The 26,792-nt window shown below is 33.1% G+C and overlaps 1 protein-coding gene across 2 annotated transcripts; it reads right to left on the bottom strand.

The window, feature by feature from the left end:
* Nucleotides 1–613: 613 nt before the first annotated feature.
* Nucleotides 614–25,959, bottom strand: LOC124353081 (PIH1 domain-containing protein 2-like). Of its 2 annotated transcripts, none has more exons than XM_046802895.1 (5): nt 25,838–25,959; nt 16,162–16,312; nt 10,422–10,652; nt 4,911–5,158; nt 614–2,265 (listed from the first exon to the last, which is right to left on the bottom strand). In XM_046802895.1, the coding sequence occupies exons 2-5, from the start codon at nt 16,282–16,284 to the stop codon at nt 2,172–2,174; spliced, it is 696 nt and encodes a 231-aa protein (XP_046658851.1). In that variant the 5' UTR covers nt 16,285–16,312; nt 25,838–25,959; the 3' UTR covers nt 614–2,171. The 2 variants fall into 2 exon arrangements, with proteins under 2 accessions (XP_046658851.1, XP_046658852.1); XM_046802896.1 differs by lacking the exon at nt 25,838–25,959 and adding an exon at nt 25,552–25,796.
* Between the last annotated feature and the right edge of the window lie 833 nt (nt 25,960–26,792).

The following is a 26,792-nucleotide window of genomic DNA, read 5'->3' as shown; positions in this document are numbered from 1 at the left end:
CTGTAGCCTGCCGAGTTGAGAGGACAACTACCTGTAATTCCACTTGAGTTTAGCGAGAGATTAAGTATGGGCCTAGCGAGTGTAAAGGGTTAAACAAAGCGGTAGTTCGATGGAATCAAAGGGATTCTAGATAAAAAAGCTTTCTCCCGCACGACACCTGTGAAGAAAGTTACTTCAATAATGTTTACGTGTCAAGCTTTAACCTGTAGTCACATGTCATTGCAAAGATTCTGTGGCATCAGACTCCACAGAAGCATTATCGGAACACAAACTTTCAACTCAAGATTATGAGGTGGAATTCCAGATAGATTTTAAATGTGTAAAACAACAGATTCAAAAAAAGTCCAAAGATTAAAATTTCATTATTTCAGTAGTTCACTATCACATTATGTTGTTCTTGAAAAATTAGTGATCAGTAAGGCATGAGTGAGCGAGTGCTATTTGGCCATTAAAAAATCCTACCAAATCGACCAAAATAGGCTTACCAATATAGAAATCACTTTCTATGTAAGCAGTTGGAGAGTTACCCACTCAGAATTGATAAGGAGTAGATTGGTATTGGTATCTGAGGAAATGCAGAACAATGATTACGCAGGAAAAGAGAACAGCGGAAATCAGAAAAAATATTTAATACACAGTATTTAATAAAAAAATTATCATAAATATTGAAAACACAAATCACTGATATTAAGTACCTACCAGAAATTAAAACAGATTCTATTTTAAAATAATCACTGAGCTTTATGATTGAGAAAAAAACAGTGACTATATAAAATTTCTGGTATTGAACCAAATGAACAGAAAACAATTTATGTTAAAACCTGCCATTGAATTTCTTAAATATCATATATTCACTCTTAAATATTTACACATAAAATAATGAACAAACAGTAGTTAGAACACTTTTGAGAACAGTCTTAAAATTAGAAATAAAAAATAACAAAAGTTGACTCCATTTTGTCAAATAAAAATACTTTCCAATACAAAAGTAACAACTTTCTTAAAGCGTATACTGTAAGGAACACTAACAATGAAAATATAAGATATTAATTGAAAAGCAAAGCACTTATAAGCTTCATAACAAGATAGCAATGACTGCCCAATATAAAATTAATCAACATTAAAATTTCACATTACCGATTTCAAATGAAAGAAATTGATGCGCTCTGAAAATAAAAGCAAGCTTACAAACGGTCGTTATGACACAGTATTTAGACATGAATAAATCACAGGTATCACAAAATACAAAAAGTTCCGACTCGGAAACAACTGTTTCCGTACAAAATCACTAACACCTAGACAGAGTTCCATCGTAAGCTCAAACAAGTGCGGTATCAAACCAAGTCAGAAATCTCTTGGACCCAAAATATAGTGTCGATATCAATACATGGCACCGAAATACAATCATATCCACTTAACGGGGAGAAACCATACGTGTACTGGAGATCAAAAACTTAAAATTAAACGAATAGCCAGATCCTAAATAAATCTACTTTGATACACACGGATACTTCAGGGATCTACTGGTGTGAATTTTCTAGACTGGATGGAAATACTTATTATAGCCAAGGGTTAAGTTGTAGTACAAATCCACTGTAGCGTAATAATAGATCACTCAAATTTGATTAATTCAGTACTATTCATCAATAAACACTCATCGACATAAACTTTGATATACATTTTAATAAGGTAATCAATTAATTTGAACAGTTTTATTGATAACTGTATAAATATGTTAAATCAAAATTCAAATCGATATCATATGTTTTTCAATACATAAGCATGAACTTTAAATAAATGCAACGACAGAAAGAATGAAATTTTATATTAATTACGAATCACCACCAATTGATGAAAGTGAGTCTCAAATGAAACTTCGAGATCAAGAAATATAACATCAAAACAAAATCTGATTAGTAACATTTCAATACACATACTGTCTTGAACAATTTCGTCATCGTTAAAAGTCTGAAAAGAATATCACACAAATGGAAACTTCCAATAATTTTGGTAAAAGCCGAGTTCTCAGTAGAGGTAATATATGAAACTCCAATTGGTACAATGACGATCGTACAACAGTGATGGAGACAAGGTGGGATGAGCTCGGGTGCAGATGATGTGACGTGTGATGTGTAATTGACCGTGGGACGTGGCCTCGGTTATCTCCAAGCTCAACTGTCCCCTCTGGCCTCGGATTGCAGTGACGCTGCCTCGTCCTGGCAGCACGCTTCCGACGCCTCCATACACTCTCCTTCCTCGTCACTCCTGCAGCATAATCATAGGATGGGTTTTAGGACTATGATCAGAACATCATGCATAAATACCTAAGAGGGTCATTATAGTCAACGGGCTGGATGGAAGATACGAAAAGGATATGTAACACCCACTGATGTACACAACAAGGTAGGAGTACGTCACACCACGAATTGCGCATCAGGCTTTGCTGTGGTTCCATACAAATTGTCAAGTCTCTAGCTCATTTAATTCTCAAAATATCCTACAAACAGGGAGAGTCATAAAAAAAGTTTACATCCCCCTAGCAGAAAGATGAGAAATTGTGTCAACCCACGTGACACTGTTTTATGCTAAATTTAGTTTACAGATGAAAGCTTTCTAGAAATATCTTGCAACATGGTATATTCCCATTTGTAATCATTAAGTTAGGTTTCATAACAGAGTATTTAAATTATAAAAGTTCCGAAGAGCTAAGGAGGCTACTACAATACAAGAATGTGCTGTCATAAAATCTTGTCAATGAATTTTAACACTGCATTTTCACTCAAGTTTTTTTTTAATTTTTACTCCATGAATGAAAGTTCACTAATTGAAATCACATATGATGTACTCAGTTTGTAACACACACCATCATCAACAAACTCATCTTTGCCTATATAGAAATGAAGCTTCATGCAAAATTTCAAGTACATAGGTCAGTTTGTTTTCGAGATGTCGTGCAGACAGATAGACCAACAGACAGAAATTAAATTTTTCCCAGCCCCTCAAGTGATACGCTTCGCTAATGCACACTCAACTAGGTGATGGAAGGGAGATAAATTTAGCATAAAGTCATCATACTCAGATCATCATCAAATAACATCAATTACTTTGTTGGACGAACACAACCAAAAGTTCTTATACTTAACTACTTTATTCTTAACTAGCCAATCACCTCACATCACTTGTATGGGGAGCTCGGTGGAAAGTCCAATCACCTGATATGTTTTATCACCGATCTTCGCTTTGTGCTGTCATCATTGGCTTTTTAACTCCTCACAAATGATATAATCTATTCTAAAGAATATTTCTTTTCATTGGCTGAGCATTAATAGGCTACTTTATAACAATTTAAAAATTATACAACAGTTCTTAAAATAATTTAAGTAGTTAAGGGTTGAAAAACTATGATGTTATTCTCGTACTTCAGCCCAAAGACCCAAAAAGGTATGTAATACATTTTTAGTAATAAAGAACATTTGAGGTTCAACAGAATGTTCATAATTAAAAAAAGCAATATTGAAGAAAATTCTTAATTACATGACACTGAAAGGAGTGACTTGTTACAGCACTTCATAATTGTTATACGAAATAAAATATTGTCAGAACACCTTTGATGAGCATCTGTTTGTTTACTGCAATCTACAGGATATGTTTACAGCAACTTACTATGTATTTATAGAAAAAGAAGTTTGTAAAATTCATGAATTACAATGGAAATGACAAGTTTAGCTTAATTTCACCTTCCGCTTAGTGCAGCGTTTTAATCTAACACTGCCCAAGACTTGACTCCTGGAATCCACATCCATCCGAAGAAATAAAAAAAAATCAGCAACAAAAATGTTAGAAACTAACTCTTTGCATTATTTCAACATCAGATACATCAGGACCACAAAAGAGGTCTGTATGGTTTACCGAGCAGTTATTAAGTGTAATCTAGATGAAGAGGTGTTCTCATTGTCTCATCAGATCTCTTCTGTAATCTAGATTCTGCACTAAGCATACAGTGAAATGGAGCTAAACTCAAAATTCACAATAGAAAATTACTGTGTTGTAGAACCTATAATTTGAACAAAATCTTTCTGGCATTGTGAATGTATGTTTCATCGGATTACAACATACAATGAAAACAGTCTGGGAATGTAAGAATGCTCTAGCTGAGCTGGCTACGAATAACAGAGTAACACTCGGTTGGGTGATGGGCCATGAGGAGGGCATTCATTGAAATGAAAAAGCAGACATCCTTGCCAAAAAAGGAGCGGAGTCCATAATGGTGGGGCCTGAGCCAGGCTGCGGTATAGCTTTCTCCAACAGCAAAGCTCTTGTAAAAGATTGGGAAAAGAGGATAAGAAACATTAATTATTGGAGAAAAGCTTCAGGATTAAGACTATCCAAAATGTTTATCTCTCCTTACGCTAAAGGGTGGGCAGCTCTCCTAGATCAGAGTAAGGAGAATATAAGACTGATATTAGGAATGTTGACAGGACATGGCCCCCTAAGGAAACATCTTATGAGAGTGGGTCTTAACCAGATTGACGAATGTAGACTCTGTGGAGAAGAGGAGGAATCAGCTGAGCATATTTGGTTAAATTGTCCTACCATTTCAAAAATTCGGAAAAGATTCCTGGGAGCATATCTCCTCAGCTCCCAAGGATATCAGAGAATAGGAGCCCTCAAATCTGATAGGCTTCTGTAAAAGCGTCGGATTTTGAGGACACAAATTTAAGTAAGGGAGGCGCAAAGGTCCTTTTTAGGACTAAGCGTGGGGACAAACCGTCCTTTTCCCTCAGGACAAAATAAAAAAAAACAAAAAAAACCATAAAGTGAATATCTTGCAACTTTGAAAATTAATAACATTATTTGCAGTTTGTTAGCAGAGGAAGAAGGATGCTACTCTTGATTGTATTTCTCTGTACCTTTTATGTTTGGCGTTCTGTGGAGTGCACGCAGTTTGTGGTGAGCAAGGATGGCTGTTCTCGTCCCGCAGTGTCTGGCTCGGGTGAATCTTCTCTGCGTCCCTTTTCGCTTGGATTACGGCCCAAATGTCCTTCAGCTCTCCTGTCAGATCGCGATCCTTCAGAACCATAAAGTTCCTGGAGAACTTGATGTTTTCATTCATGGCTTCGATGAAATCCAACATCAGATCTATGAGGCCATCCCGTTCCTGGAATAACATTATAAATTAATTAAGTGTTTTCATTTAATTAGTACATGATTTTTAATAACACTGATGGATAAAATATACTAAGTATTAATACAATTTCATGCATCAAATCTTATTGATACTTAACTATCCAGTTGATATATTTAACATGTATAATAAATATGTATTTCTTAAACGATTTCCATTGTTTTTGATTACATCATGTTATAAACTCACAATAGCAACAAAATATAGCTTAATATTAGAAGAATATATACTTTATATCTTCTTGGACTTTTCAATCTATTTGTTGTAGATCATATATTCTAATCATCTTACTTTTTCAACGGTTTCTTATTTTTAAACATTTATTAAGCTGTTAAATACTGAGGGAAATTTGCATTTCATAAAATTTGTAAATGCAATTCGTGGAATAAATTATTTCTTATTCAATGTAATTTTAATTACAAGAAATAGGATTATTTTAAATATTTCATCAAACATTTCAATAATTAATAATAATAGTTATCATACATTCTTAGCCTTGTATTCTCCTTGAAAATTTTGACATACTCTGTAGGATATGGCAATCAATCATAATATCTTTATTCACAAACTGTACACTAGATACAGTTGGATAGTGTCACAAGCTAACATCATAGTAAAGCTTATTACATTTAGTCATTAAAATTAAATAGGACTGACTTAAACTAAATTACGATTGTCATTAAGCAATGTCTATTATCATTAAATTCCTCTACGAAGTAAAAAGCTGTACTCAGCAGGTTTGGTTTTAATTTTCTTATGAACAGTAGCCTACATTATATTTTTCAACTTTCATTTAATTTGGAAAGTTTCAAAAGGACATTTTACCTTTACAACTAGTGTTTTGTTTTTACATTTCTAGTATATATCTCTTAGAGATTATCTGGTTTCTAATATTATACAAGGACTGTTTTTTTTTCCAACCTCCGATCTCACGCCATGATGGCCAGACAAGTGGCAAGTCCATGCGTGCACAGTAACTGATTGCGTGAATTCAAGTAGCCAGTTTGTGCTGAGTTGCACTGACATAAACATGGCCGCCTCTATTGATTCTCCTGCCAAATGTGAATTGAGGAGTGTTATTCGCTTTCTACAAGCATAAGGCAACAATGCTGCAGAAATCCATTGGAGAATGTGCCGTATTTATGGAAAAAACATAATGAAAGACGATGTTGTGCGTGAATAGTGTCCAAAGTTTAAAGATGCGCATTTGTCAAATTCAACAATCAATTAAAAAAAGCATTCAGCGATTTTTGTCGATATTAGTCAACATCTTTAGCATCCAGCCAGCACAAATCTTTTTGGAGCCTAAATGTTCTGTGGCAACAGAGTTAAGAGAAGATCTTGATAGTTCTGGAAATTCCAAAGACAAAGCACTTATTTTGAACCTATGCTTTTCTCTAAACACTTTGTCAACTCGTTCAACAAGGCCATCTGTAGTGACAGACTTGAGTCCTTGACCTCCTTCATCGTGCACGTCAGTTCGGCCATCTTTGAACTTTTGACACCATTCATGCACAACTCGTGTTTTCTCCAAAAAAAAGGCACATTCTCTGATGGATTTCTTCCGCACTACTTTCTTCTGCTTGCAGAAAACAAATTAACACTCCTCAATTCATATTTGACGGGAGGATCAATAGAGGGGGCCATGTTTATATGACTGCAACTCAGCACAAACTGGCTACTTACTCAGCAGTGACAGATGTTGTACTTGGGAAGTTGTGGAACGTGAACAACTACTGCGCACACAGTGGACCTGCCACTTGTCTGGCCATCGTAGTGTGAGATCGGAGAAAAAATACGCCCTTGTAGTTATGGATATTATATAATAAAACATTAAGTTGATGTTGGATTATGTATTATACTGTTTCAAAAATATAAAGATTATGAATTGTCAAAATGCCAATTTCAAAAAACATCTGTCTGACTGAATCTTTTGGTTTTAAGGTTGCACATAGTTCTAATAGATTTTTCTGCATGAGAAGGATTTGATCAAGGTTGCATTCATGTTGAACCATAAACTTATACCGTAGGCTATATGAGTATGAATAAATGAAAGTAAATGGTTTTTAAAGTTACACAATTTTGTTATTCTGTGTAAGACACACAATCCCAACGACTAAAATAATTTCTGTGGTTGGCCCAACTTAATGTAGGCCTACTGTCAATATTTAAACTCAGAAATCTTGTAGTGTAAATTTTTTCTATTATATGAGTGTCAAAAGATATTGCCAAATTAAAAATTCTCTAACTTGTCTGGTTGTAGCATTTTTAATTTTTTGAACGTTTTTTCTAACACTTTTTTTTAATGCAGTTGAAGGTCACGCTCTCAAATGATGAGTATCAAATCTAGAGGAAAAGACAATGATACAAACAATAATACAATAACAACCAACAGATATACTGATGGTAGGCAGATAAATTAAAAGAGCTGACATCTTTGCCACAAAGCTACCTCTTTAAAAATGTACAATGAAAGAAGCGATTAGCTAATTCCTTTAAGAAATCGTTAGCGATTCTAATACAGAATTAGAGGCACTGTCCATCTCTAAGATTCTTTCCTACAGCATGTCTGCAAGAGGGAAAAATATACAATTCCACAGACATCTAAAGTATCACTGAAAAGGCATAAAAAGGTTTTGTGAACTTCCCTCCAAGAACCAGACATACAACTTTTGGATGACAGAAAAGTATTCTGAAAAGATCAGATGGTCTATTTCTGTACTGCCAATATTTGTGTGAAAAATACCTGCTATCCTAAAATCAAGTTGCATTTTTAATACTTTTATTTAGTGGATATTAAGGACATCAATTAGAAATTGATTGTAAATAATATTAAATCTGTTAGTCAAAGTCAAAGTCAAATCATTTATTGCCACAAACAATACAAGGATTGCACAGGCAGAGGTCAAATTAAAGTAAAATTATCTAAATTACTAAATTTAACATTACATACAGAACCAAAACATAACATACTAAAACTAGTCTTTCTTCTCAAGTAAGTAATCCTGGACACTGTAATATTCCTTTTGAATTAAAAATTCTTTCAATTGGCTTTTGAATTTGTTGGGCTCCTTAACATTCTTTAGATACTGTGGTAGAGAATTAAACAATGATATGCAGGAGGAATATGTTTTATTTCTGAAAAAAGTGGTGCTATGGCGAGGTAGGGTTATGTTATTGTTGTGACGGAGTTGGTATCTATGAGTATGTGTAATATGAGAAGTAAATAAACCAAAATTCTTGATTAGAAATGTCAGGCTGTTGAGGATGTATATTGATGGAAAAGTGAGTATGCCTTTCTCTCGAAATAGCGATCTGCATGACTGATTTCCGGCCAAGTGAAAAACTATCCGAACAGCTCTCTTCTGCAACCTGAAAACATACTGCGTCTTGGTGCTTTCATGGCCCCATATTGGTACTGCATAAGATAAATAAGGGTAAAAAACAACCATGATAAGCCAACAAGAGGATGTCAGCACTTTTGAAACAGGCAAGTCGAGACAATAAAAAAATACTGCTACTTAGCTTACCTGTAACTTTCTCAATATGGTTTGAGAAGTTCAGATTACGGTCAAAAACAACACCAAGATAATTAACAGTGGCTGACGGACTAAACTCGGTATCCCCTATGATAATATTCAAACATTTATTATCCAACTGGTTTCTGATTGCAAAATCAACTAGCTTGGTCTTTGCTGTATTAATACATAAAGAGTTTTCCTCCAGCCACTGAAATAATGAGCTCCCGTCTATGAAAATTTGATTCTCCAGCTGTGGTTTACTCTTACTGGAGACTACGAGGGATGTGTCATCAGCAAATAAGTACAAGTGAGAGTCCGAAATACACCCGGCTATGTCATTTACAAAGAGTTAATGATTAGAAAATCATTTTCAGCCGAAATACTAACTATTGTGACCGTTATAACCTTTCCTACTAAACGGTGACATAGTTGACAGGGCAGTGACAACAACTTATGTCAACAGCAGTGTAACAATAGCCTGCTCCGTTTCTTTGTTTTCTTTTTAGAAATACATTAATATTTGTTAGGATGGAAATAGGATATGAAATATTCTTCAATCTTAACGTATGTAATAAAGGTTGTAAATAAATTCAAAACAAAATAATGTACTATTTTAGGAATTCTAACATTTTTGTAGGTTAAAATGGTCAATAATGGACATTACTAAAATCTTCATAACATGCGTGTTTTGTTTTCAAATTTTATGTTTCATAAAAAGCAATTTTGTCACTTTTTATGAAAAGGTGGGTTATTATATTATTTAAAACAAGATATTACAATGTTATATATGCATCCTCATATAATAATACTACAGAAAAAGTATTTTTCAAAGTAAAATGGTTTAGTTTTTATAATAAGGAAAAAAGGTCTTTGACAGTTCAATGTTTTCAAAATTAAAATTTTTTTTTCTGTTCTTACAATTGCAACTGGATATGCCATTACAGTTTTATTGTATCCACATTTTAAGAATGAAACAAAAAATATTTACCATGCTCTTTTTGGTACCTAGGTATTTTTTTTTAAACAAAGTCGTTCCTCGCCTTCTAACTCTTAATGATTTATAACTAGATACACACAATCTTTTGTTATGTTGCATTATAAAAAGAGGTTTAGTTGACACAATAATTTATGTAAACCGATCTTGCAAGTCAACATCAGTATATTGAATTACAAATAAAACAAAAACGGCTGATGTTGAGTCGTAATTTTAGAATCTAAGCAAATCGAATGCCTCTGCGATTATTAGGATATTTGTTAAGTATGAATATACTCACTAATAAAAGTAAAGACTGTAAAATAATTACAGCGGAAGAGCAACAAAATGGAATAATAACGAATTTTGCAATCTCGGAAAACCTCTGTTGGAATACCTGGTTCCACGCACAAGCTGCATATTTGAGGTTAAATGTAAGATACAGTAACGAGGTCCTAATTTTGTCACAAGAAGACATATTTTCTATTCTATTCATGTAATATAAATTATATTTTCTATTCTATTCATGTAATACAAATTATATTTTCTATTCTATTCATGTAATATAAATTTTTAAAATTGTTGAGGGTATTTGAACAGTGCAATCAATGTATAATCTGTTTATGGACAAAAAAACTGTTCACTCTGTCTGCTATGAGAATAATGAGCATACTATTAGGTAAAACTTTGAGCACAACACTTTTAGATTGAATTCCATGGTAATAAATCCCAATCAACTGACCTGAGGATTTTCCGCCATTTTCCCACTTCGTTTGAGCACGTTAGGATTTACCATGACAGCGAACACCAAGGGCTTCTCTTTGCTGGTCTTGACTTGCTTGGGGGACACGCCACACCTGTCACTCAAAGGCACTTTGACACCTCCATACAACGGTATGGGAGCATTTTGCTGGGACGGTACACCGATTTTACACCAGGACATCACGTTTATGAAACACGTTATCTGTGTGCCCTGGAAAACAAACAAAAAAAAAACACTCGAAAATTATAGTCAAATACACATGGTAATCAATTTATTAGCCAAGATAGTAAATCACTAATTTCAATCAATCAACGTTTTATATGCGAAGACATGATATAGCACACTACTAATCACTACTTTGTAATATGATATGATAATAAAATTATATAACATTTAATCATAGTTAAATTATGTAACGTAATGTGTATCACATGTTAACCCTGGAAGTGGCAAAAGACTACAACTAGCTTTCTTTAGTTCTTTTTGCAGTCACCTTCCTATTATCAGTGTTACTATGTATTGGTACAATATTAGTGAATTGAATTTCAGGGGGTTTTCTTAAACAAACTATTGCAGTAGAACATACAATTCAAATAGGTCACCAACAGTCATTTTCTCCAGTAGACTAGACCTACCGATCTACCCTTGCACCCCAGAATCTCAAAATTTGCGGTTAGTGGTGTGCCGCTCCTTGACATCCATAAAGTTGCTCAGATTTAAGTGACAATTTGATTTTTACTGTACCCAGTGTGGGTTCAACTGGAAGGTGTAAACCAGCAAGAAAGTGAACCTAGGAGGGGAGGCTCAAAGCATAATACAAACACTGAAAATATATAAAGTTTCAATACAAACTTTGATTTGCCACTTCTGGTCACCAGTAACATTTTACTACTTAAAAAAATTGTTTGTACAAGTAATATTTTATTGTTAGATTTAACACGTGAAAGGTTTAGAGTAAACCTTTTTTGACACAATTAGTATACCTTTAAAATAAAAAGAACTGTTTAAAAATTATTTTTCTGAAGCTTTACTTGGGAAATTTTGTTTTCAACTTTAGTTTATTTTCTCTTTGAATGCAATAAAATAATTATTAAATTTATTTTTAAATAGCTAATTATGTTTGAATTTTGGCTGTAATGTACTAATCAATAAAATATATTTTACCTTAATGATTTACATTTTACAAATATTTAAATGATAATGTGCACAACTAGCAAAAAAGTGCCTGACATTACAGGCTTAGCAACAATACTTCCAGGCTTAAAAACTATTTATACATTATTAATGATACGAAATACACCCAATCACATACGTGATCTGAGACAGATTTATGAGAGTGTAAAAGAAACAAGAAAATACATACTCTTTTGAAATTATAAAAATAATAATAGGTACATGAAATGTGGCCACTAGAGTTGTAAGAGCTGTGCAGGATTAATTGGTCTGCCCAAATCTCTCTCTTGTAAGAACCTACTTGAATTAAAAGAGGTCAGTTTTGTTCCCAACACCCAGCACCCTCTCTACCAATCTTTTCCTTTCCCATTTTAACTTTTTCTACTTGTTTCCACTGATGTGACACTATAAATTTACTAAGATAAACAGACAAAAATAACTAATTTGAATGAACTAGACTATATTTAGTTTTCTAGGATAAATTATCTATTCAAAATAAAAACGTGAAAGGCATTCAATAATTAAAGAGACAGACTGGTCAGCAGGAAAATATACAGTTGGCAAGAAAAGTTTGTTACTTTGACAACTTTTAATAGGCAACACTGAAATAAACCTTCTTAAGCTGATGAGTCATTCATAATCTCAAATTAGGTCTAATAATGGCAAGTCCACTTAAAAATCCACACTGGTTGAACAATGTTCTGTGATTAAATCTTTACTTGCTGAAGGTGAATTTTTTGTGGGTAGAGCAGTTTAAAAATAGATAAGTGATTGAAAAAACTGTTTAAATATTATCATGTATTAAATTATTTAATCATATTATTTATATTAAATCGGCAAATCTTAAGAACAGCGACTACCGCTCCGCTCCGATCGCCGTAATTTTTTGCATTCTAACACAGGTTAACGTAATTTCACCGAAAAAAAATAGTCCCGATTATCGCCGAAGCCGTTTACTCCCCCCCCCACCAAAAAAATTTTTGGAAAAAATAAAATTAATAAAACCTGACTGACAGTGCATTTATTCGTTTTTTTGGTGTTATTAGTTCGCAGGGCACGTAATTTCACCGAAAAAAGTAGTCCCGATTATCGCCGTAGCCGTTTACTCCCCCCCCAAAAAAAATTTTTGGAAAAAAACAAAATTTGAAAAACCTGACTGACAATGCATTTATTCGTTTTTTTTTGGTGTTATTAGTTCGTAGGGCAGTAGTCCATGTACTAATTCTAGTATAAACTCGTCTTATCTTATCAGTAATAAACGCGCGCCGCTTATCTTTTGCCTGTAATGAAACCTGCGTTAGTTCTGTCTGAGTTTTGTGTGTGTAAGCAGTCATGGCGTGATCTGGGCTTGGACTTTGCAAGCTCGAGTTAATTTTTTTTCTAAAAGAGCAAGCAGCGCAAAGCGCTGCGCAGCGGGCAAGCATCGCGTGATCTGAGTTTTGAATAGGGAAGCTAGGGTCTTTTTAGCGTGTGACAAGAACCATCGCACGCCATTTCAATAACTTCACTAATTATTCCTTGTCCATGTGGGTTTGTTTGTTTACGTCTGGCGGTCTATCGAAGCCGTCCTACAGGTCACGTGATCCGCCCGGCCAATCGGAAACTTTCCTGTTTGTCACGTGACTACTGTCAACTCATCAAAACGACCATGGTCGGCCATTGTTTTTAGTTTGATAGTCGAAAATCTTGTTATTTATGTGTTTTGTATTGCCAACATTGTACTGCCGTAAAAACTGGTTTTTATATGTTAGCGATAATCGGGACTCTTTTTTTCGGTGAAATTACGTTAACCTGTGTTAGTACGAAAAACCTTACGGCGATCGGAGCGGTAGTCGCTGATCTTAATATTTACCATTAAATCATGTGAAAATTATACTTTTGATAAAGAAAACAACACACAATATGATAAAGTCCATTTAAAACTAATTTTTTTAATAATCAATAATGCAAACATACAATTAACTCAATGTTTGTGGTATATATCACCCAGTGTAATTTCCCTATAACGCGCCAAGTGGGATATCTCCTCAAAATCTTAATTTGAGTTCCCTGAAATTCCGTCATAATGCAAATTCCGTGCTTGTTTGTTCTTCAATTGTGATGTTCATAGAGTGTGACGCATCAAAACAGTTGTCGCCAATCACAATAGTTTTTGTTCACTTTTACAACCTGCACGTGCATTCAACCTGCCATTTCTCCGCTTGAAGCGAGTAAACACGCTCGTGAAAGACAACAGCTGAGCACATATTGTTCGTTTACTCACCTTTTCTAAACATAAAATGTGTTGTTATATATTATTTGGCCAATATATTCAATAAAAAACTTAGAAAAATAATTTTAGAAAAAAAATACTTACAAATTAGTCGCAACAGTAGTGTAATGACTCATTTCATACACCCATCTCACATTCATATGAATACTTAATTTAATTTAGAAATTTATTAGTAATAATAATTAAATAATTAAGGAATAATTATTTATAAATTGTCTCAAATTTTAATACAAACAATAATAAATACAAAATTAAATATATCAAAATTAATCAAAATTCACCTTATTACATATAAAACTCAAAAGTTATAAAGTAAACTAAAGTCAGTGATACAGTGTGCAGGGATGATTGTTGAAGAGTGAAGAGAGCAGAGGTTTAAAAGTTTAGAGGAGAGAGGGATATAGAAGAAGTGAAGCAAGATTGTTGTATTGAATGGATATACCGGTTACATTTTATTCAGCAGTATTTGATTCAAAAGAAAGGTTAATTTATTAAATTCATATTATCACTGAAGTAGAGAGAAGCAGAAGACAGACATTGGGTGAGAAAATTCCTTTTAAATTTAACAGTGATCCATTGGAAGAATATAAGACTCAGGAACATTCGATTTGGCTAACAATTCAAAATTAATATAATTAAAATTTAACAAAATTATTTTTCAAAATTACAATAATATCTTTTATTAAAAACAATACCTAATATTTCTATTTCATTTAACCAGCACGACCACCCTGCCCTAAAATTTAAGAACTGTATTTAAAAATTTACCATTATTGTATCCTCCATCTTGTTTCAAAATTCAAACCTGTACTTAGTATGTCAATTAATTTATCATCATTAAAGTTCACATTTGTATCATACTGAGTTATTTATTATTTCTAGCTATAATCATCAGAATACAAATTAAGTTTAACCATTTATTTAAAGTGTATAGTAGTAGTTTATTACAGTAGGTTTTAAAAATTTATTATTTAGCCTACCAAGATAAAATAATAAATAACCAGTAGTAGGTTAACTATAAGCATTCTTTTTCAGTATTTTACAAGGGTGGATTGGATACAATTATTGTTTAATTACTATTTACAATAACGGTTTTTGCACAGGTTGTTACTACTTTAGGCTGTCCTGCACAGATATTGTTACCCCCCTACTTTTACTACACAGTTACTACTCTCGAGGTATCTCATTGTCTGATACCTAACTTTTTATGGTCCGTCCGTAACAACAACTTCCATTATCATGTTTATGACGGTTTTTTGTGATTGCCGTAAAATGCTATGAATGCTTTTTTGTTTTACTTTAAGCGCTTTGTTCTGTTTGACCAATCACCAACAAGTATTATATTCAACTGTTTCTTAAAACCTGATATTAAGTTATAAAGTATTAGGAAATACTAAAAAAAGAGTTATAGTTCACTTTTACATATAAATTGTACAGTAAAGGCATATTTTGTGCATTTTCGTGACTGTTATAGAATTTTATTCTTTTAATTTTATTTGCTACTTAATATATTATATTTTCTGTTTTACAACAACAACAATAATGACATATAATTAAAAAGTAAACCTATACAAAAAACATATTTTTTAAAATTTATTTTGAAAACAAAGTAAAAAAATTTGTTTTTTTATCACCAACAATTTTTAAATAGAATATTATATAGGCTACATTTTGAGCATTTTCCAATTATGTATTTTTTTGTCTACATACTAACAATATTTTATTTAATAAAAATGCATTTATTGTAACAAAATAAATAAACAAATAACTGATGTGAGTACACTATTATACATTTGCATATAATCTCAGAAATTGTTTTTAAAGACATTACAGTTTGTTGTATTTGGATGTTTAACGTTCAATATGAAACCTTTTCATTAATTTTATAAAACATTAACATTATTTTTAAGCTATTAATGTAAAACATTATTCTTGGGAAGACAGTTCATATAATAATACAAGATTTAGACCCAGACTACAAAAAGTAGTGCAATCTAGGTGAAGAGGTATTGTCATTGTCTCATCAACTACATTTTTTTAGTCTGGGTGTCTCTCCTATAATGAAATGAGTTTATTTTGAGCTTCTTTGTTGCTGACTTTTTTATCTCGTCAGACAAACAAGACTCCGGATTCCAGGAGTCGAGTCTGTGACAGCGTTAAATTTCAAACGCTGCAATAAGCGGAAGGTGAACTTGAGTTTAACTCAATATTCACAATGAATCAACCCTTCCCACTGTAGCTACGTCAAGTGTTATATATCTATTACGTTGTTACCTTGAGAGTATCTTGAACACACATGTGAGGCTGTGGAGGACTGCGGAACACCCTTGGCGTGTTGCGAGACATCGGCCGGTTCCCTGGCAGTGGAGACAGAACGCTCTCCATGCTGTTGCTCATTGCTCCCGTCTGCGTCTCAATGTCTCATCTGCAGAGCCATTACATATTAAAATACAAAGTCACAAAAGTGTGCTAAGTTTCTATTCCATCTGAAGCTTAAACTGGTAGTTGCCAATTACAGGAATTTTGAAGGATGTCTCTGTAATGTTAGTGTAAGACACTTCCTGAAAAAATAAATTACATTTTAAAAATTTTACCATCTTTTTTGAAACTACGTTGAACCTTCCAATATTTTTATGTTGAACCTTCAGATATTTTTTTTTTTTTTTGGATTCTGACTCGTTTAGCAGTCACAATTACCTTGGATGCTCTAATTTGGTTTTAAATAATTTTGTACATGCAATTTAGGCTATACTGAACAACTAGTAAAATTATATATTAAAATATGCATGATTCAACTGCCAATGTGTCATCTGATTCCAAAAGATTTTGAATTGGTTCATTAAAACCCTAACTGGTTATAAAATAATAATTCAACATAATACACATATTACTGTTTTTTATAAGATCACGGCTCGTAATGGACAAACGTTAATTGATGGAATGAAACTCACTAATTTTGAAATTCTAAAAGGTCATTCATTTTTTTTATAAATGACTAAATATTCATTAATAACATGACTAAATACACAGCCAAAAATGTACAATTTAAACTATATTACATAGGATACCTTGCATTGTACAGTAGCTCATACAATTTTAAAAACTGTTTATTAACAGCATAAAATATAAACAAATTGTTAAAATATAAATTATGAAAGATGTGATGAGTACATCTTTCTGAATGTAATGCTATTTTAGTTGGCACATTGATCAATGCATAAAAACCAAGATTATTCACTAAATTAAAGTATTTGTGTGCACTTGTGTTATTTTCTGCTAATCTAATGTTATTATCACCAATGAAAATGATATTTACAGTTAAATTGGAATAATGTAATTTAATTCTTCAATAAAAACAGTCGGTCTTTGTAATGTATATACACAACAAAGTTTGAAAAAAGATTTAAAGATATTTTAGTAGTTGTTTTTATTTTATTCAGAAGACCACCTTATGCCGTAAGGTTTAAATATCATGAATATCTGTATAAAATATTCTGGAATTTCATTAGGTTTTAACAGTGGTAAGTTGAGATCTACAATAAACGTGTAACTATTCGTAAGTAAAAACCTTATAGTAACATCAATTAATGCTGAATTTTATTGGTTTATTGGTTTTTTTTGGTTTGGTTTTATTGGGAAATTATTCAGTAACTAATCGTTATTTTGAAAATTTAAGGACTATTGCAGAAAAGGTGTAAATTGGAGAAGAAATTCTTTTTAGTCAGCAGCTATTAGGTAACAAAAATATCTATGCAAAATTACAACACAAGTTATTTGCTCATGCAGTTTAGGTAGTTTGATCATCTCCAGTGACACTAAGGAAGTAAACTCCAAGATCAGAGCGCACACTTGTATTTTAGTGTGTATCAATAAGATAACATTTCAAGATACTTGATTCGATATGTGCACCAAAGCTTATGACATCAGTCCTAGTACAATTTGGTATACTATCACGACCTTTAATGCTGTCACACATCAATGAGACAAAATATGTTATGAAAATTCCTAACCTTTGCACTTGCTTACTCAGGATTTTCAGGGTGGGTAAGGTTGATGGTAAGGGACACCTCTTGTTGAGATATCATAAGGAGGAAGAACGGGAAACTAGATCTGTTCCAGCCTCCTTCAAAGATGGTTAGAAAGGTATTCCCTCCACCCAGCAGGGATCACTTCTGGCTGGTTTATACCTACCAGTTGAACCCACCACTGGGCACAGCAAAAACCGATGTGCCACTTCAATCTGGGCAACCTTATGGATGTCCAGTAGCGGCACATCACTAACCGCAAATGTTGAGATTCTGGGGTTCATGGGCAATTCGATAGGTCTAGTCTACTGTGGAAGATGACTGTTGGAGTTGGTGGGGTTTGTTCCCTTACCTCAGAGGTTCTTGTTAACTTCAACAAGGGTGTGCCACCCCCTGCCTATTTTGATTGGAGAGGCTGGTTCAGAGCTGGCCTCCCCTTCTTCTGGGATGACTTTGAGATGTAGTGCCCTAATTCTTCCTCATGGGATCTCGATAGGAGGCGGCCCCTACTCCCTAACCTTACCCATCCTGAATATCCTATCACTCCGGAAGCAACGCAAAGGCTCTTACAGGACTAAGTGCAATTTATAAGCTTCTTGTCCTAAAAAAAAAAAAATAAATAAATAAAAGGTATTCCCTCAAGGTAGCAACAGGCATTAAGACTACAGGAGCTCCATCCACACCAACAGTCCCCCCCTCCCCAATAGATTAGACCTATTGATTCACTTTCACCACAATATCTAGACTTTTATGGTTAGTGATGAACCGCTCTTGGACACCCATGGGTTGCATACATAAAATTGACACACCGGTTTTTGCTGTAGGCAGTGCAGGTTCAAATGGAAGATATAAGCCAGCCAGAAATGAACCATCCTGGGGTCCTCTTTTATATTATTATACAATCTAAATATTTCCTATTCATTTTGATAAATTTTCAACTATATTAAACGTCTTACCACCACAGGCCAATTTAAGTGACCGTCAGATTAGATTTGAAGTCTGCCATAGGCCAGTTTCTTTGGCTCAAGCATTCATACAGAGATGGCTGTGTACCTATTGAAAAACTACAAAATAATATATCTAAGAGTATAAGAATGAAACATATTTAGTAGGTTGTGCCACGACAGCTCCATCTTAAGTTAACTGATTAACAATGTTTGTAAGGGTGTGTAGCCTAAATAGAATTCAGAACAGGTTTTTACTTTTTTATTTCTTTAGTGTTTTTTTTTTTTGACTGTGCAACTTGAAATTAGTTTTTCTGAGCACACTGGATTATTGGGATAGCAATAATAGAATTACACTTTAATTTCAAAATTTTACATAAAAGTTACTTATTCAGGTGACAGTAATAATATAAATTTTTACACCCTGTGGTTTAATAGTAAATTTAATTCTGAACACTAACATATAAAGTGTAAGAACCAAAATTGTGTTATTGTGACAAAAGTAAGAGATTAGGCTACATATGTTTCCCAAAGAAACTTTTTTGTAAAAAGATTCACATTTCAATCATTTTTACTTACATTTCTTTATTTATGAATATTTCAACTAAAAGTTATTGCTGTATTCCCACAGGATGTTTAACAAAATATGTAATTTTAACACATTATAAAATATTACTCATATACATTTTTAAATAAAATGTTGACAATGTTTACAATTTATTTTTATATTAATGAAATTAAAAAGCTGGTACATGTTTTTAAAACTATATGTATACATGTGGAACAATCAAAGATGAAAAAAAAAATAAAACAAACATTATAGATCTATCCATTTCATATACAGATTTATGACTGTTCAAACAGATGTGAGTAAATTAGTGATTTCACCGTGATGTTTTTCAGACGTGGTGTGAGATGTCGAGTCGGTAACGTTCAAACAGTCATCACGTGCCAAGTATGCATACCTCTGTGATGGTACAAAGTTAAGCATCATTTATGTGATAAGTCCACCCATTTGTTTTTTTAGGGGCTTTGTTGTCCCTATTTTGCAATAAGCATTAGCCGTTGAGATGATTGGACATCAAAGGTGCGACACACTTCACTTGCCGGGTTAGTATTTTCTAAAACCATTATTTAAAAGTATCAATTAGAAATGTTATACCTCGAAGGTGTCACTATTGATAAGAGACTATAGTTAATGTTCCCTCACTAACTAACAGCTAACGTTTCCTGGACGAATAATCAACTGATGGTTTAAGACTAATAAAAAGCAAAATCTCATTATTAAATTATTTCATATTAATTTTTTAACATCCAAATAAAATATTGTTTTATTAGGAATATTGATTACAAGTTAATGTTATACATAACGTAGTACTATAAATAAAGGATAATTCATAACTTACAGGGCGGGACAATTTCTTTCCCACTCCCTTCTCTTAGCAAAGAGAAAGTTGTCGCAATCTTTACCAGTCAACAGACACAGCTGTTGTCAAACCAAGCAGGACAATACAATCTTCGATTTCACATGAATGTTATCAGCTGACAACAAAGCTGATTACCACAGTGATGAGGGAAATATTTTACATTTCATATTAATCTGCAGCTTCACCAATCGTACCAATAATACGCACAGCATGTAAAATTAATATCTTATCTCTCCTACATTCAAAATATACGGGTTTAATAAATTAATAAAAAAACTGTTTGTACCTGACAAATACGAGGGGTATTAGAAAAATAAGGTTCCCTAAGCCGCCAAGACAGAATGCGATATGTTGGGAGAAATCAGCCAACACTGTCTTACCCATCAGCTGTCCCTCTCTCTATCCATACCACTCACGCCTGGCTATGTCCAACAGTGCCGCCCTAGCTACCTTCGAAGATGGACCTCCTTATCGTTGTTACCACCAGATGCGAAATTCGTGCTGTTATACGTTTTTTAAATGCAAAACAGATTTCACCTATTGAAATTCATCGTCAGCTAATCGAAGTTTATGGGGAAAACTGCATATCTGTTTAACACGTTCGGAAATGGTGTAGAGAATTCAGTGAAGGCCAAATGGAAATACAAAATGAAAACCGAAGTGGACGGTCTGTCATAACATCCGTGTTTTGGGACAGGAAGGGCATGCTTTTCATCGACTTTTTGCCTCATGGAACAACAGTAAACTCTGAAAGATATTCCGACACATTAAGAAAACTGAGACGCGCGATCCAGAACCGTCGGAGAGGAAGATTGTCCAGTGGTGTGAGGCTTCTCCATGAAAACGCTCGACCTCATGTCTCACGTCAAACTCAAGAACTGCTGACAACTTTTTCCTGGACTATTGTGCCCCATCCCCCCTACAGCCCAGACCTAACCCCAAGTGATTATCACTTTTTCCAAAAATTAAAGGAATACTTGGGTGGCCAACGCTTCAGTACCGATGATGAAGTCAAGGAAGAGGTTACCCGATTTCTCAAAAGATTGGCGGCAGAATTCTACAACATGGGGATAGAAAAGTTGGAGCATCGTCTACAAAAGTGTTTGGACAGAAACGGTGATTATGTGGAAAAATAGCTTAACTTTTAAATTGATGTATAACACTAAGTAGAAATATAGAGCTGTCTATTTTAAAAAATCATGGGAACCTTATTTTTCTAATACCCCTCGTAGAAACAGATTCTCTAAGAGTTGGTGGCAATGTGGCGAAACTTGTATGCAATTGCTAGACAATGAACTTTTAAACCTGTAAAATAAATTTCTAGAGTTGTAAAGATCATTCTCACAAAAAAAATATTCTCTTCAGTACGATAATTCTAATTAGGCTATCAGTAATAAGTCTTCTTATGAAATGTGACTGACACTAATTTCACTTCTACTTTGTACAATAGTCTCCCTCTCAACAGAAATATGATTGGGCTTATGCTGGGTAACCGAAAAGTTGCCAACCGAAATCATAAAAAAACCTCAGAAAGGTAATAAAAACTATTGTGATTATTTAATGGATAATACTTCCTTTACAATGCAGCTTCGAGGATTTCCTCTCCGTCATTATACTCTTCACTACAGCTGCTTTCAGACTTAGTTACCGATGTTTAATACGAACCACTTGGTTTCGTCATTAATTAAATGCTTCTTTTTGAAGTATTCATTTTCCATTTTAACTTCTTTTTCAAAAAGATTTGTCTACTGTTAGTTCTACAGACATAGCTTTTATTTTATTTTACATGACTGAATTTAATCGTACATTTTATTAATTGCATTTTTGGAGCTACACATTTTTTAACTATTCCAAAAACCATCACAAATGGATTAGGATTTGGTTGGTATGGCAGTAATCGAAGAATAGAATGACCAAATTCGTTGAGGATATTGTCAAAAACTAAGTGTTATTATATCTATCTTTTTGTGCAGTTTTCTTAGTTCATACAATTCAGGTTTTGGTATTGAAGATTCGCATTCAATTTATACTCATCTAATCTCATAGATAAGTCATATCAGCTTTTTTTCGAGTTCAAATTAGGAGCACTATATATTTCAATATTGTGAAATGACGCATTGTCAACACATTAGGTGCCAGGGCAATTTGGAAACTTACACCTCGTATTGCCAAACTGCATTGCTCATGATACTGATACCATTTGTTTCATACATAAAAGAGATCGTCATGATTACTATTCCAACAGCTTATTTACTTTATTAAATGTATAAATATAACCGATCTGGTTGACATGTCATTTTACGAAGTAAAACAGTGATCGTAAAATCCCTTATTATAATTATTTGACGTATTTAGAACTGTATTATTCGCTTTTTTTTCTCTTAACATAATATTTTATTTTAGTAAAAATACATTCATTACAATTTAATGAACACTTACTGTATGTTATTTATGTCATAAGTTTTATTTCCCAATCACATTGTTGAAAATTAAATTGTCGTGCCGATTGGAACGATAAAAATACCATTATTTAGCTTTGTTGTCAGGCAGTTAATTGACAAAGTATAGTGGTAATGTTTTTTTTTTTTTATCTAGAAGGTCTTTGGTTCAGCTGAAAAAGTTCAGGACTTTGCCGCTAGACTATGTTAGTTACCTGTAACATATGTTATGCCGTACCCTAACAACTGCGTAGTTGTCAACTTCAATATAGCCTGGCTGTCTTACCGATCGGTGCGACGGGGAGGAACTCAATGTGTTAATGACAATGACTAAATTTCGTGGAAGGTAAGGAATCGATTGTTTTTTTGTCCAAGTCATTAAGTTTTCTTGGTCCATTAGCTTGTGATAGTCACCTTCTGTATAGTTCCAGCCTTCCAAATTAGATGAAACATCAGACTCGACCATATATACAACTGGTTTGTTTTTTCTGAATTCTTTTACTTTTATCAAGGTAATCCCTAAGGCTCTTATCATTCCGTTCAATAACAATTTTTTTTGTTTTCAATTTTCTTCCAATCCAATCCTAATTCTTTAATAATAGGTCTAAGACTTACATTGCTTTTGAAATTTAAATCTTCTGATAGTCTAAATCTTTGGAATAAAGGACGTACACAACATTTTTTTGGTAAGTTTTATTTTTACATACGGTAATATATTATTTCTTAAATTTACTGATATTGTGTTGCTTACGTACTTTTTTAATTTTCAGAAAAGTTCTTGAAAATATGCTAATTAGGCCTTACCAGTAAGACATTAAGTGCCCACTGGTTCCAAGGTTAATTTGCTTTTTTAAGTATTTTCCTTTGAAAAAAAAAGACAGAGGAGACTTAATAATCTGCCTACACTTGTTATTCGATTGCTATTATCGAATAACTCCATGTATGTAAAAATCGTATAATGTAATATAATAGTATAATAAATTACCGTAACAAGAAGAATCTCGTACATTACAATTTTAAATACATACATTTTACATTAACATTACAAAACCAACTATGGCCTAGACGACATCACAGAAACCTTGCAATATTTATAACTTGCCCTTGTACATGAAAGCCCAAACCTTAATTTTTCGACATAGTTTCCACCGATGTTCAAACATTTGTCTTATGGGTGATCAATTTGTCTATACCCTTTTTGTAGAAGGTTCCCGCCAACGAATGTAGCCATGACACTATGGCAGTTTTCATTTCATTGTCAGGTTCTAAGTGTTGGCCGCCTAGCTTACACTTCATGTGCAGGAATGTCTGTTCTCTTTGATTTTATCGTCAACTGCCCTTACCAGATTATCGGTGACGAAAGAAGGTCGACCGCTCTGATTCTCATCATTCATATTTGTTCGACTGCCATTGAACATTCTAACCCAATTTCTCACCATTCCTTGACTCATCACATCTTCCCTGTAAACATCTCGAAGCTGACGATACATTTCAGCCGGTTTCACATTCCTTGTGTTCAAAAATCTTATTACAGAACGAATCTCACAATCGGCGGGATCACAAACTGTCTTAAACATTTTAAATGTTCAGAGAAAACTGAAAACACAACATAGAACAACTAAAATTGTGTGAGTCTATAGCCAGTGGACAAGGACGACTAGTTCGCTTGCACGGAACACCGATTGCACCGCTACGGTGGCAGTAGAATGAAATGGTACTTACTTTCTGAACACGCAACGTACAATAACTTATACTGATTATATCAAAACACAGTATCAATAATTATATTGATATAGTTTCCAATCACCAGAAAAATTTTTTAATCGATAATTATTTTTATATCTACTTCAAACATTTTAATTACTTACAAAATATCAATTATTTAACACATGCACTAACAAGCATTGACTATATTAAAGTCAACAATATTTTTCTTCAACCACGATTTTAATCCTTTTATTTGAACATAGAAAAGACAACAACACACTAGATCATTTGATTCAACAATAGATAAATCAAGTTTGTTGGAAATGTTGGTGCAAGATAGGGATACCAAAACACGAGTAAGTTATTTCACTTGGACCACGAGGCCAGCATAATTTTTAAATGTACTGTAGACCGACAAACAAAATATAAGTCAATAACATAGGCTAAATCAAATGTTTGAGACAACAAAAAGACATTGTGTTCATGTCTCAATAGTTTACGTTTATCCAGTGCATTCAGTCAGAGTGCACCTACAGATGATAACAGTCTACGGAGAGATTTTGGTTTGTCAACTATATTTGACATTGGCCTGTAGTGGATACATTTTTTTAATGTCTTACCTCTTACTATAGTATGCCACCTTATTTCTTGTGGTGAATTATATATTGCAATGATGTAGAACCATTTAAACATTAGGAACTACATATCTGAGTTCTATATTAATCAAATTTCCATACCAGAACTTGAGACCTAAACCAGGTTATTGGATTGAAATGTCTATATGCTAGGTTCAGGTATCAAAGATTTTGTTTAGTAGTATATGATAAAATATATAGTAAGATAAGTTACAACATATCAGTTTTTGACATGACCTCCTGTCTTGATATGTGAACAATCCAAAATTAGATTTTTATATTAAAAATACAACATACCTATGGTGGAATTGTTGAAACTAAATATTTTGTGAAAGTTGTTGACTTCCAAGTTGGCTAGTCTAAAAATAACATTAGGCTTACAATTAGCTGTAGGCTAGGCTCCTTATTGTTATATATATATAAGAAATTAAATATATTAATATGTACTGTAGCATTAATTTTAATGGGATTATAACGAAGAGACTTACTAATGTCACATGCGAGACTAATTTATTACTAAACACAAATTATGCTGCCAAAAGTGTCAAATTTAAGCTGCTACATATAATAAATTTCTCAGGAAATGTTGATCACGATCGGTTTCTGCAGAGTGCTGATCAGCTGTTCCATCAGAATTTGAGTAACATTTTCAACAAAGTTCTAAAGTGAATGTTACAATAATGATCTTAATTTATTCACGAGATCAATACAAAACTATAGAATTTGCAATAGTATTCTACGAGTGCTTGGAGAATACCACACATAAATACTTAACTTCAGAATAAGTTGAACTTAGAACAAAGCCCATCCATATTACGAGGACTGGGCTGCTTCCTTTGTTTACAATCGATTGCTGGAATGCTGGTCCAGGTCCAGTCCAGTCCACTCCAGAGGAAAATAACTTTGACAGCTCGTTCATGCCATATAGATCGCATTTTGATTAGATTTGAAAAAATAACTTATACTATATAAACATCTTTTCATTTTACAGAGTATTACATTTCATGTAATGGAAGATTCCAAATTTACAAATACGTTAATAAATTTATACTATTTAAAATAAAAATTAGCAAAGAATAATATATGTATAACATTATTTAGTTTGTTATATATAACATTGTTTCCACCTAACACTTTGATATAGTTATATATCTCGAACACACATTTCACAGCTTAAGTGCGGATAATTTCACCGATGATTCAAAATGTTACTGAACGCTTTAAGAATATTTGTATGAATAGAACTAAACTATCTATTCTATCAGAACTCTAGGACTTTACTGTGTTGATTAATTATTACACTCTTCCTCTTTATCATCTTTGTAAGATACAATTATTATTTATTTTCCCGCCATTTTTAAAATACAAATATTTACATGTAAAAATTTAAATTATACTTAGCAATTCGTTACAGGACTATATAAGACTAAAACACTTCAATAAGCAATAATTATAAAACATGTCACTATCAAAATATACAATCTTGCATAGATTAACGCACAAATGTCCATACAAAACAATTATGTAATCAATCTTGTCCATACAATTAAACATTTGGTAAAGAGTTTCATAGTTACACACGAGATAGTTTTGCAAGATGTATTACAAAACTCCCGCAGACTTTAGCTAGCGTCTAAAATTATATATATATTATTTTTACAAACTTCCATACGTTTACAATATTATTGTACACTTGTATCATCAGTCCAGACATTACGCTAAGCTTTCG

This window comes from Homalodisca vitripennis, chromosome 1 (genome assembly GCF_021130785.1).
Source record: "Homalodisca vitripennis isolate AUS2020 chromosome 1, UT_GWSS_2.1, whole genome shotgun sequence".
Lineage (NCBI taxonomy): Eukaryota > Metazoa > Arthropoda > Insecta > Hemiptera > Cicadellidae > Homalodisca > Homalodisca vitripennis.
The sequence above is the reverse complement of the archived record's forward strand: the minus strand, read 5'-3'. Positions and strand labels throughout refer to the sequence as shown.

Excerpts from the sequence above, each read along its gene's own strand:
- LOC124353081 (XM_046802895.1), bottom strand. The coding sequence starts at position 16,284 with ATGAGCAACAGCATGGAGAGCGTTCTGTCTCCACTGCCAGGGAACCGG. Across the intron at positions 10,653-16,161 it reads GTGTTCAAGATACTCTCAAG|GGCACACAGATAACGTGTTT; the intron begins GTAACAACGTAA and ends TTTGTTTTCCAG. Across the intron at positions 2,266-4,910 it reads CAGAACGCCAAACATAAAAG|GAGTGACGAGGAAGGAGAGT; the intron begins GTACAGAGAAAT and ends ATTATGCTGCAG.